The sequence below is a fragment of the Vombatus ursinus genome, unplaced genomic scaffold, assembly GCF_900497805.2.
Source record: "Vombatus ursinus unplaced genomic scaffold, bare-nosed wombat genome assembly UNPS02014782.1, whole genome shotgun sequence".
In the NCBI taxonomy this organism is placed as follows: domain Eukaryota; kingdom Metazoa; phylum Chordata; class Mammalia; order Diprotodontia; family Vombatidae; genus Vombatus; species Vombatus ursinus.
In genome coordinates, this window is record NW_020954560.1 from 169,850 (window position 1) to 187,659 (window position 17,810).

Here is a 17,810-nt window from a genome sequence, read left to right on the forward strand (position 1 = left end):
TCAGTCACTGGTTCTATCCCAAATCTCATGACATTGTGTTCAACTTGCCAGGTCACTTTGCCCTTGAATCACCATAAGACCTTGTACAGGGCTTCAGTTTCTTCATCCATAAAATGTGACGTTAATATTCATGCCCCTCACAAGCATGCTCAGCACCAGGATGCAGAAGGTTGGCTTGATCTGAGAAGGCAGAGGTGCCATCACTCTGCCAATTCTCTACCTACTTGTCTCAGTATTCAACCATAATTTTTGTCCTCTTCCCCATCTTTCTAGAAAAGGCCATCCTAAAACTCTCTTTTCTCAGTCCCAAGAGTTTTTAATTTGTTTTGGATTCCTTATGTCTTGAACAGTAACTTGAACACTTCTCATTCTCCATCACAATGTCAGGTCATGTTTTAACCAATTAAATAGGATGAAATAAACTGTTGGCTACATATGCTGAAACAGAGGTTCTTAACCTTTTTTGTGTCATGGAGCTCCCCGACAGTCTGATGAAGTTACGGACCCCTTTCCAGAATAAATAAAACACATGGGAGTCCAAAAAAACCCAAAGCATATTGAAACACAGTTAAAAAAATATTTAAAAAAAAAACAAAACAAATTCACAGATTCCAGGTTAAGAATTCCTGTGCTAAAAGGAGAGTCTTTCAGTGTTTGTAGTTTAAGAGGGAGGGTTAATTGTTGTACTGGCCTCTTCATCTGCACCCTCACCCTAAGAGGAATGACCGTCACTTATCATTGCCTTCTAATCTGAAGGATGGCCAAATATGTCCTACCTGCAGGTCCGAGGCTGCTGGAGACTTCTGCACTCCCAGAGTCAAGTGACCACCCTCTATGATGGCATTGGTGAGCCGCAGTTTGGACGCTGCTCTCCTGTAGATGATTTCTTCCACTGTATCTCGGCCAATAAGCCGAATAATCTTCACAGACCTGTGTAAGGCACACATGAAAAATGTTCCCTGTGAAAAGACTATAAGCAAAAGTAAGAAGCATTTAAGTCTAATATTTCTTAAAGAAAATAAGGCCTATTTGGAGCACCGTTAATGCTGGGGAATGTTTTATAAGGCTTTAACTCTTGTTGGAAAATGGTCTCAGATTTTCTGTACACTTTGGGCCTGTGTGCTTTCCATCTTGAATTTATTTTACTCAAGCATTTCTTTCACCCAGGCCAGGGGAAGCCATAGAGGTTCTTCTGCTTTGGAATTTCCTCTCATTCATCAACCTTTGCCTTCCCCAAATGGTGAGAGCTATTTTTAACAGCCTACACGGTCACAGAACCTCATTTATTAAGTGGAGTTTACCTGGGAATGATTATTTCTGGAGGTTCCTAAAGATATAAGTCTATCATTTCATTCCCTCTTTTCATAGACTAATGAAATAACTCATGGAGTCAACGTGAAAGTCGGGGCTTTAATTCTAGGACTGCCTTTCCCCACATCGTCCTCACTCCTCATGTCCCCACCCCCCAAACAGAACAAGAGACGAGCTATTGGCCAGAGAACCCAAAACTAAGGGAAGGGGAAAGGACTTGAGGACGCCACCGCCGCTCAGATTCCTCACTTCTTCTGACCGATTCTGTGAGCCCTGGCGATCGCTTGTAAGTCATTTTGAGGGTTAAAGTCACTGTCAACAAAAATAACTGTATCAGCGGCCGTTAAATTCATGCCCACTCCACCTGAAAAGAAGAAGAGAGAGAGTGGGATCAGTGACAGACAGGAAGGCAGATTAATAAAGTGAAAGCCAGGCCCGAGCAGCCGGTACATCTTTCACACTGACACCGCCATCCCCACTCCAGGACTCGGGGATTCCAAAATCCTGACTGAGCTCCTACTGTCTTCCTTACGGCAAGACGAAGGGGAAAGAGGGAAGGAGCAGGAATATCCAATATGTCCCAGGCTGGCATCATGAAACCACTTGAAATATACATTTAAAAAAAAACTCATTTAAGTTTTGTTGGAAGTGGTCTACGGTGGGGGAGAACAGTTCTTTCAGAAAACAGTTCTGGAAATTTCATAATAAAGGCAGTACTACTGGGGTGTCGCTAAGAAAAGTATTGTTTTATTTAAATTTTGCATTAAATACAAGTAATAAATAGTTTTCAGCCAGATTGGGGGGAGTTACCCAAAAAGAAAGCAGAAAATTATTTTTTTCTGGATTAGAAAGAACATAATTGGAGGAATTTAAGCCCTTAACACACAGAACAGCCTCTCCTGCTCCCATGTCAGGCACCCCAGTGTGGCACTGGGGATCAAAGACAAAAGCAAGGAAGAGCCTGCCCTCACTCAAGGAGCTTACGTTCTATTGAGGTTACAAGTGTTCAGAGAGAAGTCAATTCAAGGCATATCCAAAATGAACACAGGGATTTGTTTTTTAAGAGGGGGAGGGATAGACACCAGGAAAGGGCTCTTGAAGGAGTGACTCGAGCTGAACCTTGAAGGAAGCTGAGGGTGAGAAAGGAAGGCATTCTAGGCATAGAAGACTGCCTGTGCAAAGATACTGAGGTGGGAAATGAAATATAGTGTACAGGAAACAACAAATAGGCAACGTTGGCTGGAAAATAGAGTTTATGAGTAAAGTATAATCAGCCTGAAAATACAGAAGAGACCCAGACTATGAAGGCCTTTAAATGATTAAGAGAGGAGTCTGTATTTGATTCTAGAGTCAACAGGGCACCACTGAAGCTCTTTGAGCAAAGTGACACAATCAGACCTGTATGTTCAGTCTGCAGTTGTTTGGAAGATGGATTAGAAAGGGAAGAAACTGGATGCAAGAAGACCAAGTAGGAGGTTACTGCAATGGACTTGAACTACAGTGGTAGCCAAATGAATAGAGAAGGGGGTAGATTTGAGAGATGTATCATGAAAGAAATGAACAAAGTTGACTGATAAGAGTGGTGGGAAGGGATAGTGAAGGAGCAAAGAATTGAGGTTGACTCATAGGTTGTAAATCTGATTGACTAGAAAGATGGTGGCACCTGGGATCAAAAACAGGGAAAGAGGATGGGGAGCAGGAAGGCCGAAGAGGAAGAGGTGAGGGAGAGATGAGATCTGTTTTGGATATGCGGATGTTCACAGACGACTATATGATACCCAGGTAAAGATGTCTAGCCAGTAGGCAGATGGAGACGCCTACGAGATATCAAGAGAGAGATGAGTGCTAGATATGGAGATTTGGGAGCCATTAGCACAGAGAGGATGATTAAATTCATGCAGACTGATAAATCTAAACAATGGAACAAGAGAGACTATAGAAAGAGAAGAGGGTCCAGAACACTGCACAGGGGACTAAGAAGGATCTATTGCATGGATGGGAAAAGAATAAAACTTCTTGTCATGAAAATCCAAGGAATTTGAGGACCAGGGGGCATCCAGGAGGAGGAGAAGGCCAACAGGGCCAAACACTGCAATGAGGTCAAGAAGGATGAGGACTGAGAATAGACATTTGATTTAGCAATAAAGAGATCACTAGGGACTCTGGAGAAAACTGTTTCAGTTGAGTGGTGGGGATGGAGCCCATATTATAAGAGGATGAACGCGAGAAAGTGGAAACAGTGTATAGATAGCTTTTTCTAATAGTTTCCAGTGAAATGGAGAAAAGATATAGGACAGTAACTTGAGAGAACAGTAGAGTGAAGTGAAGCTTTGTTTAAACGACGGGACGAGCACGGCCCTGAAGTCAGGACAATCTGAGTTCGAATCCAGCCTCAGACCAAAAACTTGACACTCACTAGCTGTGTGACCCTGGGCAAGTGACTTAACCCCAACTGCCTAAAAATAAAAAAAATTTAAAATTTAAAAAAAAATTTAAAACAAAAAAAAAAAAGACGGGACACACTGCCTTGTAATTAATGTGCCTGGTATTTAATGCCTTTAAAAAGCTTTCTCTATAAAGATAGTTTCTTCTCTTTTTAATGTTACCGTGGGCTACCTGGACCATCACTGCTATAGTATAATCAAATTTCAAGAGAAGTATCTAAGTCTTTTAAATGCTGAAACCGCATCCTAAAATTAAAAAGTGATGGCAAATAGTACAATTAGTGATTAGGAACAGTTTTGCCTGATAAGCTGGCTCCAGCTCTCAGCCTAATCGATTCTGTCTTAACCCCCTCCAGGACCATGTTCTCACCTGCACCCTGCATGGATGCAGTTAGAAAGACCTTCTCTCCAGACTTAAATTCAGTTTTTATAAACATGATATCATAACTCATCAATCCATAAGCATTTATTAAGCACCAACTATTTACCAGGCACTGCTCTAGGTGCCAAGGATACACAGGCAAAATGGAAACAGTCTCTGCCCTCAAAGAACGTACACTCTATTGAATGTGAAGACAGTGTTGACCCACCATCAGCAGAAGATGCAAGTTTTTTTTCCAGTTGTGGTGATGGATTAATACTGACTTATTCACTTACCTGCATGGTTCCCTTCATGACCAATCACACATCCATGAGACAGCTGGGTGGGCTTGGGGTAGAGGCTGGGGCCAGGGAACATGGAAGCTAAGTGGCAATAACTGGACATCAATTACTTCATGCTTTACCTGCCTTGGTGCTCAGGAGAAAAACGAATATGGGCTGCTGTCCAAAGTTCTTAATTGCAAGGTGTCTTTCTTCTCCTCTCACTGACCCATCCAAACGCTCATAGCTGTAGCCTTTCCAGAAAGAAAACAGAAGAAAAAAATTACCTTTTCAAGAACTCTTCGGGGAAATAGCAAAAAACATACATCAGTCTTAAAACTTCCTCCTTCCATTTATTTACATAGGTCGGGGTGGGAACCTGCAGCCTCAAGGCCACATGTGGCCTTCTAGGTCCTCAGGTGTGGCCCTTTGACTGAGTCCAAGTTTTACAGAACAAATTCTTTTATTAAGAGGATTTGTTCTGTGAAGTTTGGATTCAGTCAAAGGGCCACACCCAAAGACGTAGAGGATCACATGTGGCCTTGAGGCTGCAGGTTCCCTATTCCTGATATAGGTATATCTCAACTTTAATCAAATCCAATATGAAAATCCAGATTGAAAAAAAAAAAAAAGGTTGTGATTCACTTTGTAAAAGGATACCTTAATTCACAAAGGGATTGATCACAGCAAACTGTCCCAGTTTTAAAAAATAACTTATAAAATTTTGATTTATGTACAACTTTTAAGGTCATGACTATTGCATCTAAGTGACCTATCTGTACTGTATTATTTGTTTTACTATGATTTACATCCCCAAAGTACCTTCCCTACAGGGAATACTTAGTTTGCCAAATGTTGAATGAATGACTCCTATCATACTGTTAACTCAGAAAACTAAGAAATGGCCAGTAATGATGATGATGATGATGATGATGATGATACCTAACATACATACAGACATGTATATATATGAGATACTTTAAAGCTGACAAAGTACTTTACAAATATTATCTCATTTGATCCTCACAACCACCCTGGGAGGTAGGTGTTACTATTAACCCCATTTCACAGATGATGTGGTTGAGGCAGGTAGAGGGTAAGTGATTTGCCCAGGGTCACACAATTTGTAAGTACTTGAGGCAAGATTTGAACTCAGACCTCCTGACTCCAAGTCCATCACTCCATACACTATACTACCTTGCTATTCCTTTCCCTATCATGTATGCCCTTGACTTCTTTCATCAACACTGTCCCCAATAATGAAGAGTCCTTCTTCCCTTCTCCTTCTTGGCACAGTCAGGCACAGGGATTCTGACTACATGTTTTTCATCCACAAACAGAAAAGTGCTAACTAAGAAGGCCTAACATGTCTCCGCTCACAAATGGTACTGTTTATTTTACTTGAGATTCTGGGGATCAACTCTGAAGTATTTGTTCTAGAACTGTGGTAAAATGCCGCCACCCAATCCCTGAGAGGGTGAGAGAGACTTGGTAATGCTTCCAGCTGCTGTAACGTTAGTTATGATAATTAATGCGACAAACCTTGCCTTCTGCATCCACCAAAAAAGTACAGTACCCAAAGTGTCACCCTGACACAGTAAAGGGCGAAAGGTATCCAGTCACTACTGGCTTTCTGATTTGTCCATTAGATTGGCTTGGTCAAGAGTAGGGAATTGGGAGTGTGGGCACAGAAGCAGAGAGCAAGTTATTCTGGGTAAAGGAGCCACACATCATCAATCAATCAACATTTATTAAGCTCCTACTATATGCCAGGGACTGTGCTCAGCACATTCAGGAGGCACAAGCTAAGAGAACCTTCCCAGGTCAGGAGGTTGAAGGGAAGGCACACGAAGAGGACTGAGCTGAGAGCTATAGGAAGAAAATTCTGGCCCAAGCAACAACTGAGGGCTAGAAAAGCCGATTCAGGAAGGCTGAAAAAGAGGAGCGAGCTCTAGTCACCCAATCCTTTATGTGGGAAGCAGAAATGAGTTGACATTATAGCTAGATCAGAGCAGAAAAATGTTAGGCTGGGGTATCGCCCAGGTGCGTAAGCTGAACGTTCTGGATTTGAGGACCAGAATTAATAGTAAAATCATTTGTAATTTATGAAACGGTTAACCCTCGTATTTGTTACTGGGATCCCCAGGGAGCACTGTACTCCTGCCCCAAAGGCCACTGTATGTACTCCTCCTCCACGCATGGGATTCTTCCATCCTGCTAACTTCCACTTGGGGTGGCCCAGGTGGGACGAGTCTGTATGCAGAATTTCCGGGGAAGTCTCCCAGGGAGCATGGCCAATTCCGTGTCAACATAAAAGACGCTGGCATGCCATGACTGGGGAATAGGAAAGCAGATGAGAGGGGAGGAAACTCCTATGATTCTGCCTGGCAGGAGTACTGAAATTCAGGGAACCCTGGTGAACTGGGGGCACGGCAGCAGCTGATAACCTCAAAGAGACACGAATGACCAGAGAGCGGGGATGCTGACGGGGAAAAGAAGCAGGGCCACAGGAGTGCCCCGGACAGCCACCACCACCATCTCTAAACGCTGACTTCTGCCCACGCTTCCAACATTGGGGGGCCACAAATCCTTCCCACTACTTTGTCTTTAATCATTACCATCCTTTGGTTTTAAGCTACCTCTTTCATTCAATCATTCATTCATTCATTCATTCATTAAATAACAGCCCACTAAGTGTTTCCTGGGGCAAAGCAGAGCGCTTTCTTGTCTTCAGCCCGTGTTCATTAGAGCTTCTTTTCTCCCCCCTCTCCCCTCCCCAATTCCTTGTCTTCCTTGCCCCTTCACCCCATCCTCCCTCCCCTCCCACGTGGAGCCTAATCAAACTGTGAGGTCCGACGAGGCCCGGCCAGTGTGGAGGCCAAGAGAAGTCACCTCGGTAATCCATGTAGTCCTGAAGAATATCCAGCATGTGGGTCATCTGGGAGAACAGCAGAACGCGGTGACCTCTGCGAGAAGCGAGAAAAGGCAACTCTGTGAGTGCCCACGGAGGCGTTCCGGCACAATCCGGCAAAATCCGGCACAATCCGGCAACGCGAGCTTTAGAAGGCCTCCCTGACCCTCGAATCTCACTCAGCACCATCTCCTCGAAGGTCCCACAAGCTGATGCCTCTCTGTTTTTCTAGCTGTGTATCATACAATCCAGCCAAACCAGATTTTCTGCCACCAACGTGCCCGGCCCTTTCCCACCTCCCTACTTTTGCTCACACTGTTCCTCCTGCCAGGAGTGCCCTTCTTTTTCTTCACCTACAGAATTCCAAACCATTTTTTCAAGCTCAACTCAAATGCCACCTCCTACGTGAAGCTTTCTTTTCTGGATTCATTAAACTCTGGAGTCTCCTGCACCTCTCTGAGGCACTTATTCAATATTTTCTATTATAATTATCTGTATTTGAGACTATTCACCCACTTATCTAAATGTCTTATTTCAGGGGTGGGGAACCTACGGCCTTGAGGCCACATGTGGCCCTCAGGGTCCTCAAGTGCAGCCCTTTGACTGAATCCACATTTGTTCTGTGATGTTTGGATTTGGTCAAAGGGCCGCACTTGAGGCCCCAGAGGGTCACATGTGGCCTCGAGGCCACAGGTTCCCCACCCCTGTGACTTATTTCTTCTGGCATCTAACATGATGCTCTTCAAATAGCAAAATAATCAAAAGTGTTTATTAAATAAGTGACTAAAGGTTAATGGAATCATAGAGTTTTAGAGGTGGAAGAGGGCTCAGAAGTCATTCGATTCAATCTTTACTTTCTTTACTTCCAATAGGTGGTAACCCAACATTTGTTTGAAGACCTCCAGGGGGCTGCCTAGGGATAGCTGGTGGCACAATGGATACAGCACTAGGCCTGGAGTCAGAAGGACTTGAGTTCAAATCTGGCCTCAGACACTTAGCTATGTGACCCTGGGCAAGTCACTTAACCTCTGTTTGCCTCAGTTTTCTCAACTGTAAAATGGGGGCAATAATAGCACCTACCTCGTAGGGTTGTCGTGAGGATCAAAAAAGATAATATTTGTAAAACAATTAGCACAATACCCAGCTCATAGCAGACACTATGGAAACGTTTATTCCTTTCCCCAGTGAGACCGAATTCACCACCTACGGTAATACGCTACCTCATTCCATGGTAACAGAGTCCAAAAACCTACAAGTTTTTTTCATATATTGAGTCAAAACCTGCTTCGCTATAACTTCATCCTGGAGGTCCTGATACTGCTGTCTGGGGCCAAGGGAACACTGACAGTCACACCTCCACACTTTCAAATAACTGAAAACTGCTATCTTACGCCCACCGTCTTCTTTTCTTGGCTTTAAATATCACCAATTACTTTTAAAATCCTCCTAGGACTTTCTTTTCACCCCACATCTCCTTACCTGAAACTCCTCAATGTCCTTCTCAAAGTGGAAATGGGGGCTAACTAGAATAAATGACCTCTGGAACACCCCCACCCCCGGGCCCTGGCCACTCTGCTTTTGTGCACGCACCCTAGATAACATTAATCTTTTGGTAGGGCACGTCACACAGGTGACTCATACTGGGTCTGCAATCCATTCAAATTGCTAGAGATCTCACTGTACACAAACCACTTTGTCACCCCCATTTCCTAGTGATATAAGAGATACTGTTTTCACTCGAGTTCGGGGCTTTGCATTTCTCCCTATCCAATTTCACTAAAACCCCTGTTCTAACCTGCCAAAATCTATTTGAATTTCAAGTCTGTCATCCAGCGTATTAGTTATTCTTCTGAGGTTTATGGAATCCACAAATTTAATAGGAACGCTATTTACGCTTTCATCAAAGTCAGAGATAAAACTGGCCAAAGTTCTTTCTACTTTCCAGAGCTTTCTCCATAATGACATCACTTTACTCATCACCACTCTCAGAGGTTCATCCTTTTCTAAACCCACCTACCTGTAACACAACCATGCTGTCCACAAGAATGTCACGAGAGATTATGGTAAATGCTAACCTTTTCTGATCCCCCAATGGCTAGTGTCCTCTCTCCCTCCCAAACTACCTTGAATTTAATTACTTTGAATAGATTTTCTATTCAGTCACATTCTATTTTTCTATTTATTCACATTCTATTTATGCTGTGCATATCTACACATATAGACACATACATATGTATATATGTATACACAACACCCACACACCCTGTCTCTTCCTTTAAAACGTATGCTCACTGAAAGTGAGGATTGTTTCATTTTTTGTACTTGTGTTCTCATCACCTAGAAGTACATTATGAGACAGCAGGTGTATAATAAATATGTCGATGGACTAGTTGTTGTCCTTTCTCCTTAGTAGGAAACCAGAAGCCAACTGGGTACTGAGTCACCTTTCCTGCCCTGCTGTCGTGATCTCACCTTGGCCAGGCGGAGGTCCTCACCTTCCACTGTTTCTCTCTGTATCCTCAGCACAGTTTACAAAGTCTTTCTGCCATCCTTAGCACTGGGGGCAAAACTCCATTCATTCTGGATGAATGAGCTTTTCTCATCCTCTAGGACCTCACCACGCTTTTATATTTACCTTCAGGTACCTGTCCTCTAAACCTGAGTTTGTCCACATGCTCCCTGGGTAGCCCCATCAGTTCCTCTGAGGGTCCTGGCCATCTCTTCCTCATCAGAATCACGTGCCCCTATGTTATTAGGGTCTTACTTTTTGTAGCGTCTTACCCCTGCAGAGCTGATTACCTTTGTCCAATCTCAGCCCCCAGGAATCTGCTTATCCCTCCTCTGAACTCTTGCAAGCTCACCTTCCCAAAGACTCGGGGGTACACAGGACACCCCACTGTCCCTGCCTCCCCTAACACAACACAGCATTCCAAAGGCTCTATCTTTTCCACACCAGGAACCAACTTTTCCTAGAGGTACCATGTACTTGACGGAACCCCAGGCTCCTATTCCCCATGACTGAAGGCTGGAGAGATGGATTTGGAAGAGCTGAGAAACAGCAGCCCTGACCAACCAAATCCAGAGCAAGGGAACAAAAACTAAGTTAACATTAAGGCCAAGACTGGGCAGAAGCTGGGCAGGAGGATGTACAAGAAAAACAGACTGATTAACCTGCAGCTACTAAGACTCGTTGTGTCTTGTATCACTATCACCCTTTTCTTGACTTTTGTCTTTTGATCTCAATATCTGGCACAGTACCTGGCACAGGGTCAGTGTTTAATAAAGATCTGTTGATTTACTGATCCATATAAACCTCCACCTTCCTAACCAATTGGATGCTCCCCTAGAAACACTGCAGTAAATCTCCTTTCAAAAGCACCATAAAATGGCAAAGATAAAAAGCAAGGTTCCATGTATGTTAAAATATTCCTAACAATGTTTCTCATGATAGCCAAGAATACACTTCCTTCTCCAGCTCATTTCACAGGTGAGGAAACTGAGACAAACAGGGTTAAGTGACTTGCCCAGGGTCACGTAGCCAGTAAGTATCTGACATCAGATTTGAACTCAGGAAAATGAGTCTTCCTGACTCCAGGTCCGGCACGCTATCCACTGCGCCACCTAGCTGATCCCTAATCATATACAATAACTATAATAATTCAAATGAAAACCAAATTAAAAGGCAACTGAACCCTGGTTAATGGCAAAGACCAACCCTGGAAGGTATACTTCCTTCCACGTAGGGAGGGGGTGAGTACAAAACACTGTACATACTTTCAGAAAGTTGCTCTGTTGCTTGGTTTTGCTTAGCTGATTTCAATTATTATAAGGAAAGATTTGATGGGGGCGGGGAGGATATTGGGCATGACATAAAGACCCATAAGGTCTCAATAAAAGAAAACAAAACAAAGACGATAAAGGGCAAATTCCCCATGGAGCAACAAGGACTGAGGGGAGGGGGAGAAATAAACAAGCTCTTTGAAAATGTATATACTTAAATGTGTACACCTAAAAGGTTAGTTTGCTATTATTGGGAAGTAGGTTATAATAAGAATAATAATAATGAGAGCTAACATTTATATAGAGCCTACTATGTGCCAGGCACTGTGCTAAGCGCTTTACAAGTACTATCTCATTTGATCCTCACAACAACTCTGTGAGATAGGTGCTATTATCATCCCCATTTTACAAATTAGGAAACTAAGGCAGACAGAGGTTAAGTGACTTGCCCAAGGTCACACAGTCAATAAGTGTCTGAGGTTTGATTTGAACTTGGGTCTTCTCAACCCCAAGCTCAGGCACACTATCTATTGTGCCCCCACACCGTCCTCTCCTGTCTTCAGGGGAAAACTGAGAGCTGGAGGTCTGAGAACCCCACAAAATGTTGGGGTAGGACAGTGCTCACTGAGCTAGGACAAAGATAGTTGGTTTAAAAGTGAAACTGTAAAAGGCTGGGGTTCTAGGGAGAGACTTCCCAGGCTCAGGGCATCCAGGCACCATAGGATGTCTCCACCAGAGATCAACGCACCCCGGAGGCCCAAGGACAAACAGTATACTAGGGCAGGGAAAGACCACTGCAGCAGGATGGGGGAGGCCTGGGAAGGTTCCATGGCAGAGAACGGATACCTGGTGTACAAGAATGACAGCAGCTTGTCCAGCAGATGAAGCTTCCCACTGGCCTCAATTAGGTGGTCTCCAATTTCAAAAGGCTCTGGCTCCACACCTACAATAGAGAAGTCACTGAGATGGGCGCCAAGGCCTGGAAGCGGGGAGATGTTGTCCCATGTGTTGTGCTGCATCCTTCCCATGGGGTGAACTAAAGACTGGCCTGAACCCCAAACCGCCGCTGGCCAGAGTGGAGCCCTGGTGTTGCTCCCTACTACTTCTGAAGGGGAACATGAAGCCATTTTTGGCAAGAAGATCAGATTTAAGGAGCCTGCATTCCATCTTATTCTGCAGAATCTTCAGGCTCCTTCACCTTCCTAGGAAGCTTGTTTTTATTTTGTTTGGTTTTGGGGGCTGGGTGGGGTGGGGAGTGTGCAAAGCTTTCTATGGTCTGAGGTTTCCTAGATTACCATAACCTATACCTAGGGGTTCTGAACCTAGGGTCCGTGGCCCCCTAATGAATCTCGAACTGAAGTTTAGCATCTCCTCCACTTATAAGTGGAAACAACAAGCACTATTCTGAGAAGGGGTCCACAGGTACCACCAGGCTGCCAGAGGGGCCATTACACATGAAAAGTACAGAACCCCTGGCTCCACAGGAACCCAAACCTCTGGGAAGCTCCCTTGGGTCTAAAAACACCACCCCCAAACACCCCACCAACTAGAAGCCCATCATTCGTGGATTTATCTGGATTGACAAGTGGCCTCTTTTAATAAACAAATATCTCTCTGAGGATTAAAGGGGCCTTATCAGTTATGCACACTTTAACGTGAACTAATTAAGAATTTTTTTCCTCTTGGTGGTCCAGACTTCTGAAGGACCATGTGAATGCTGAGAGAGAAGCGATTTAACAAACATTTATTTGGGGCCAACAATGTACAAGGCACTGTGCTAGGCACAGAGGATGGAAATATAAAAAGAAGGAGCCCTGACCTCAAAGAGCTTATGTTCTATTAAAGCTCATGGAGTGGATGGAGAAAGTCCAAACCTCAGGGTGGCCACAAGAGTCTAGAAGCTATTTAGGTCCCTGAAGGGAATGTGGAGCTAAAGAATTCCAAAGAGGGAAGGTGGTTTTTGGTTATTAATGGGCAACTATGACTCCTTTATATTGTTTTGCATCCTTTTCTTGGTGTGCAATAAAGGCTTTCTTGTATCATATATACACATACACATACACATATTGTACACACACATATATACATACATGTATACACACATACACAGACATGTGTGTTTATATACACAAGACATATATGCTGATATACATATATACACACTTACACAGAGACACGTTTATGTGTATATACACACATACAGACACCTGTTAATGTATGTATATGTATATACACACATACACAGACACATGTGTGTTAATATATGTAAATGTGTACAGATAAATATACATATATGTGTGTGCGTATATATATATATGAAATTATATATTTTATATATATATCTATATATATATTTTTATATATAGATATATATATATAATCAGCTAGAATCCCTGAAGGTAATGACCAAGATAGGACACCACAAGGAGGGAGAGGAGGGACTGAGTGGCCAAAGGCGTACCACGAGGGCACTGGGTGACAAAGAAAACACTGATTATGTCCTACTTAGGACTGAACTTGACTCTTCCCCTCCTATGAGATGTGTCCTCAGAAAACAGGACCTAAGAAGATGAAGCACCAGGCCCACGCTCCACTCTAGGTGAGACGGGCCAAGAGCCCTCCCTAAATTTTGGTGCCCAGAATGAGCAGAATGCATGAAAAAAGATTCCCTTTCTCTCTAGATGCTATACTTCTCTTAAGGATGCCTAAAGTCACATCAGTTCTTTTGGCTGCCAGGTGGCAAGGATGACTCATCTTGATTCTAGCCCCAGTTTTACAGCTAGTTGGACAAGAGATCACCCACTTTAGCTCTGGAACCAAGGCTGGATCTGGAGCTCAGAAAAATCTAAGAGGACGCCCATGTAAGCTTGTAGCCCCCCTGTCAACACAAACCTGCTAACTGACTGTTGACCGACAGGAACTATTAAGAGAAACAGAGGCATTCTCTTACCATCAAACAGATAAGGGTGGCCCACACATTTCCTGAGCTGCGATAGGATATTCTGAAGCTTTACCTTCTTGGCCATTTCGTTTTCAAATGCATCTGAAATATAAAGAGATTAGTGAACTGGAGTCCTCATTTTTTATTGTATTATACTTCTATTTGGAGTATCTTTATGCTAAATGAACTACGGGAAAAAATGTCTATCTGGCAAGTTTTGTTATCAAACATTTAGTTTCGAGATGGTGGACTAAACTTCCAGTTGATCTGAAGGTGTCTCTTGATGTCCTCCTACAGTGTTCCAAACTCAATCAAAATGAGTGAACTCTTGTCAAGGCGATGGTGGAACAATGAATTAGACAAATGAGAGTCAAATGATCAAGCTGAGAAAGAGCACCCTTCATAGTCAGTCAATTAAAGAGTGAACTCGGTTAGGCAAGGATTTTTGGAGTCTATAAGACTTCTGATAGGCCACAACACGTGGGGAAGTCACAGATAAAAGGGAGAGACCACTGAAAGTCACAAGTTCCATCCTACCATCCCCATCACGGGACCAGAAATAGGTAATAAAGTTGGGTGAAAGAAAAAATCCGCCAAGAAGAATGGTGATGATGATGACAATGAAGATAGTGAAGAAAACCTCCAACTATGCTACATGGAAGTTGATCGGAATTCTAAGCACTTCATTTCATACCCGTTCTTCATAGAGGCATCTCAGGAGCACAGTAAGTAGAGCGCTGGGCCTGGACTCAGAATAACCTGAGTTCAAATCCAACCTCAGATGCTTAGTAGCTGTGTGACCTTTGGCAAGTCACTTAATTTCTGCCTGACTCAGTTTCCTCAACTGTAAAATGGGGATGATAATAGCACTTACCTCCCAGGGTTGTCATGAGGATCAAATGAGGTATTTTTACAATAAAAAATCACATACATGCAATTATATTAATTATTACTTATATCTTAAAACTAAATAATATTATAATTTATAAGAAATTATAATGATTATATATGCAATTATCATGTAATATATGGATATATTATAATCATCATTATTGTTGCTGTTGTTGTAAGGACAAAATGAAATACTTGTTAAGTATTTTTAAATTGTTATATAAATGATAATGATGGTGATCAATAGTATCAATACATTTTCTTCCCGAAAACCTATATCCTAGCTCTGCCTCTCAGCAAAGAGATGGCCCCTGGTTACCTAGATCCTTCATCAAAATGGCCTTGTAGTACTTCTTCTGCAGGGCCGACATGCCATGGTAGAGCACCACTTCTGTCTTCTTGGGGAGCTCCGGAGCCACGTCGGCCTTAACTCGCCGCAGCAGAAAGGGCTGCAGGAGCTGATGCAGTTCAGTTGCTGTGGGAGGAAAGGTCAAACAGGAGTGTGCTGAGAAGCTCCATGCAACCACCACTTTGAGCCACCAGAGGACACAGAGCGATTTACCTGGCGAGCTGGGGGCCTGCTCCCCTGGGCACTCGAGTCTGCTAACCACAGTCCTGATTAGCACCCCTCCTCTCCCTTTTATGTGCCCCGCAAACACGGCTGTGATGGATCAGCCCCGTTATTATCTAAGCACAGCCTGGCGATTCATCCCAGATGATAAGAAAGGCTGCTCAGCTTCAGACCCTCCCCTCCTGGCCTTTCTTCTTGGGGGAGCACAGGTAGAGAAAAACTTTCATGTGGACTGGTCGCTTTTGTTTGTTGTTAAAGGCTGATTAATACTTAAAGAATAACTGACAATCTAAAGTAGAAATTCCTTAAACCACAAATCCTCAGGCTGGGTTCATATTTTAGAGGAAAATGATTAGCTGACCACTGAGCACCCCTGAAGGCATGACAAATAAGCCTATTACCTGAAATAACAAAACCAGTTTACATTTATAGGACATTCTGGACTTTAAAAAATGCTTTCACACCATTTATCTCACTGTATTACAACCACCACTCAGTATGGTATGGTAGCTTGGTTATCCTCCAGGTTCTCTGAATTTTCGGGGCCAACTCAGATAGTCACCTCCCTGAGATCAGAGTAAGTGTCCTGGGTCTGCCTGCCTCACAATTTTCCCCATCCCCAAAGGAGATTTTAGCTTTAGTTTACATTTTCTCCATCCCTAACTGCTACGCCAGGATGTCCTGGCATTTCCTAGAGGGTTGCCTAATTGTTAGAATGCTGAGCAAACAAATGGGGACATGGAGGCATTTGTCCAGGGTCACAAAGAGAAACAGCGGCAGAGTCAAGGTGAGGAGGCTGGTCTTCTGCGAGCCAGGCTGAGACTCAGAGCCCTGAGTGGTGGTGCCTGGGATACATCAATCCCTCTCTATTCCAGGATTAAAGCAGTCCTTAAGGAGCTCAGGCTAATGCTAGGCTCCATATGGAATGCCAGGCACGCCCTCTGGTGCTCAGTAAAGGAGAAACCAGCAGAAAGAGGATCAAAGGTAAACGTCATGTCTGAGATGAATGAGCTGGTGAATGGCCCTCTAACAGGGGCTGGTCTGGGCTCTGTGAACTTCTTCTTGTGGTTTAAAAAGTAATATTCTGAAAACTGTATTTCAATATAACTGGTTTCCTTTCAATCCTAAGTATTTTATTTTATGCATTTAAAAATACCCTTCAGAGAATGGGATCTGTGGATGTCACCAGCCTGCCCAAGGGGTCCATAGAACAAAGAAGATTAAGGACCCCTGGTCTAACACCATTCTACTGCTTCTGTTCAGCAGTCACATCTGTCCCCCTGCCCATCTCCGCCCATCTTTCTGTCTGTCCCCCTGCCTGTTTTAACCCATCTTTCTATTTCCTTGCTCACCTCTCTGTCACTCCCCCTACCTCTGTCCATTTCTCTGGCCCCCTGTCTACCTCTAACCATCTCTCCTTCCACCTATCTCTGCCCATCCCTGATCTCTTGCCCACCTCCACCTATGTCTCTGTCTCCTTGTCCACCTCTGCCCATCTCTCTGTCCTTCCACCTACCTCTGCCCATCTCCCTCTCTGTCCCCCTGCTTGTCTCTTCCAGTAACTACCCTCCTTAAGGACAAGACCTGCCTTCCTTTCGTCTTTAGATCTGCAACACCCAGCACAGAGCCTGGCACGCGGCAGGTGTTTAATAACAGGGCAGTATCCAGCAGACAGACAATTATGTGAGGGAGTTTGTGGGCAGGGTGGGCAGAGGAGGGTTGCCATGGAGACCACTGCATGGCTATTGCAATAGATACACTCAGAAATACAGGCATTTGGGAGAGTGGTGTGGTAACCCATCCACACCAGCGACTTCATACGCTGTATATATTTTGAATGAGTTTATTTGTGTATATATGGTTTTCCCAGTAGAAAGAAAGCTCCTTGAGGGCAGGCACTGTTCTGTTTGTATATGTGCTATCTGGCATCATGAAAGGCACACAGCAAGTACTTAATAAATGCTTGAATTGAGTCGAATGCATGGGGTAAGCTGGCCTCTTCTACTCCAGGTTCCACTTCACCCAGGCTTTAAGATTTGCCACAATGAGGAAAGGGAGCTCAGCAATTATGGGGGAACTTGGTACCTCTCAAGGAAACCTGGTTAGATTTTGGACAGCACTACAAAACTGCAGGTTCTGGGGGAATCTGGTGCTAACTCACATAGACAACCCGATTTTAAAGGGTGTGCGTTTCAAAGGCAGAGCCGCTACTTGACTGGGATCTGATAAACTCGTAAACTCTTTCAATCACTGCTGTGGCCTGCGCTGTGTCAACATCAGACAGAAACAGGGGCCGCTAAACTACACGTAAGGACCCCC

At 43.8% G+C, this 17,810-nt stretch overlaps 1 protein-coding gene across 2 annotated transcripts in view; it reads right to left on the minus strand.

The window, feature by feature from the left end:
- The window catches only part of CHD1L (chromodomain helicase DNA binding protein 1 like), a 56,287-nt gene that overhangs the window by 17,854 nt on the left and 20,623 nt on the right, over window positions 1–17,810 (minus strand). For both annotated transcript variants that reach the window (XM_027866700.1, XM_027866701.1), the window contains exons 8-14: window positions 15,240–15,395; window positions 14,039–14,131; window positions 11,935–12,031; window positions 7,290–7,363; window positions 4,541–4,651; window positions 1,561–1,675; window positions 777–930 (exon numbers count right to left, since the gene is read on the minus strand). In XM_027866700.1, coding sequence (XP_027722501.1) covers window positions 777–930; window positions 1,561–1,675; window positions 4,541–4,651; window positions 7,290–7,363; window positions 11,935–12,031; window positions 14,039–14,131; window positions 15,240–15,395 — 800 coding nt within the window. The remainder of the gene's footprint in view (window positions 1–776; window positions 931–1,560; window positions 1,676–4,540; window positions 4,652–7,289; window positions 7,364–11,934; window positions 12,032–14,038; window positions 14,132–15,239; window positions 15,396–17,810) is intronic.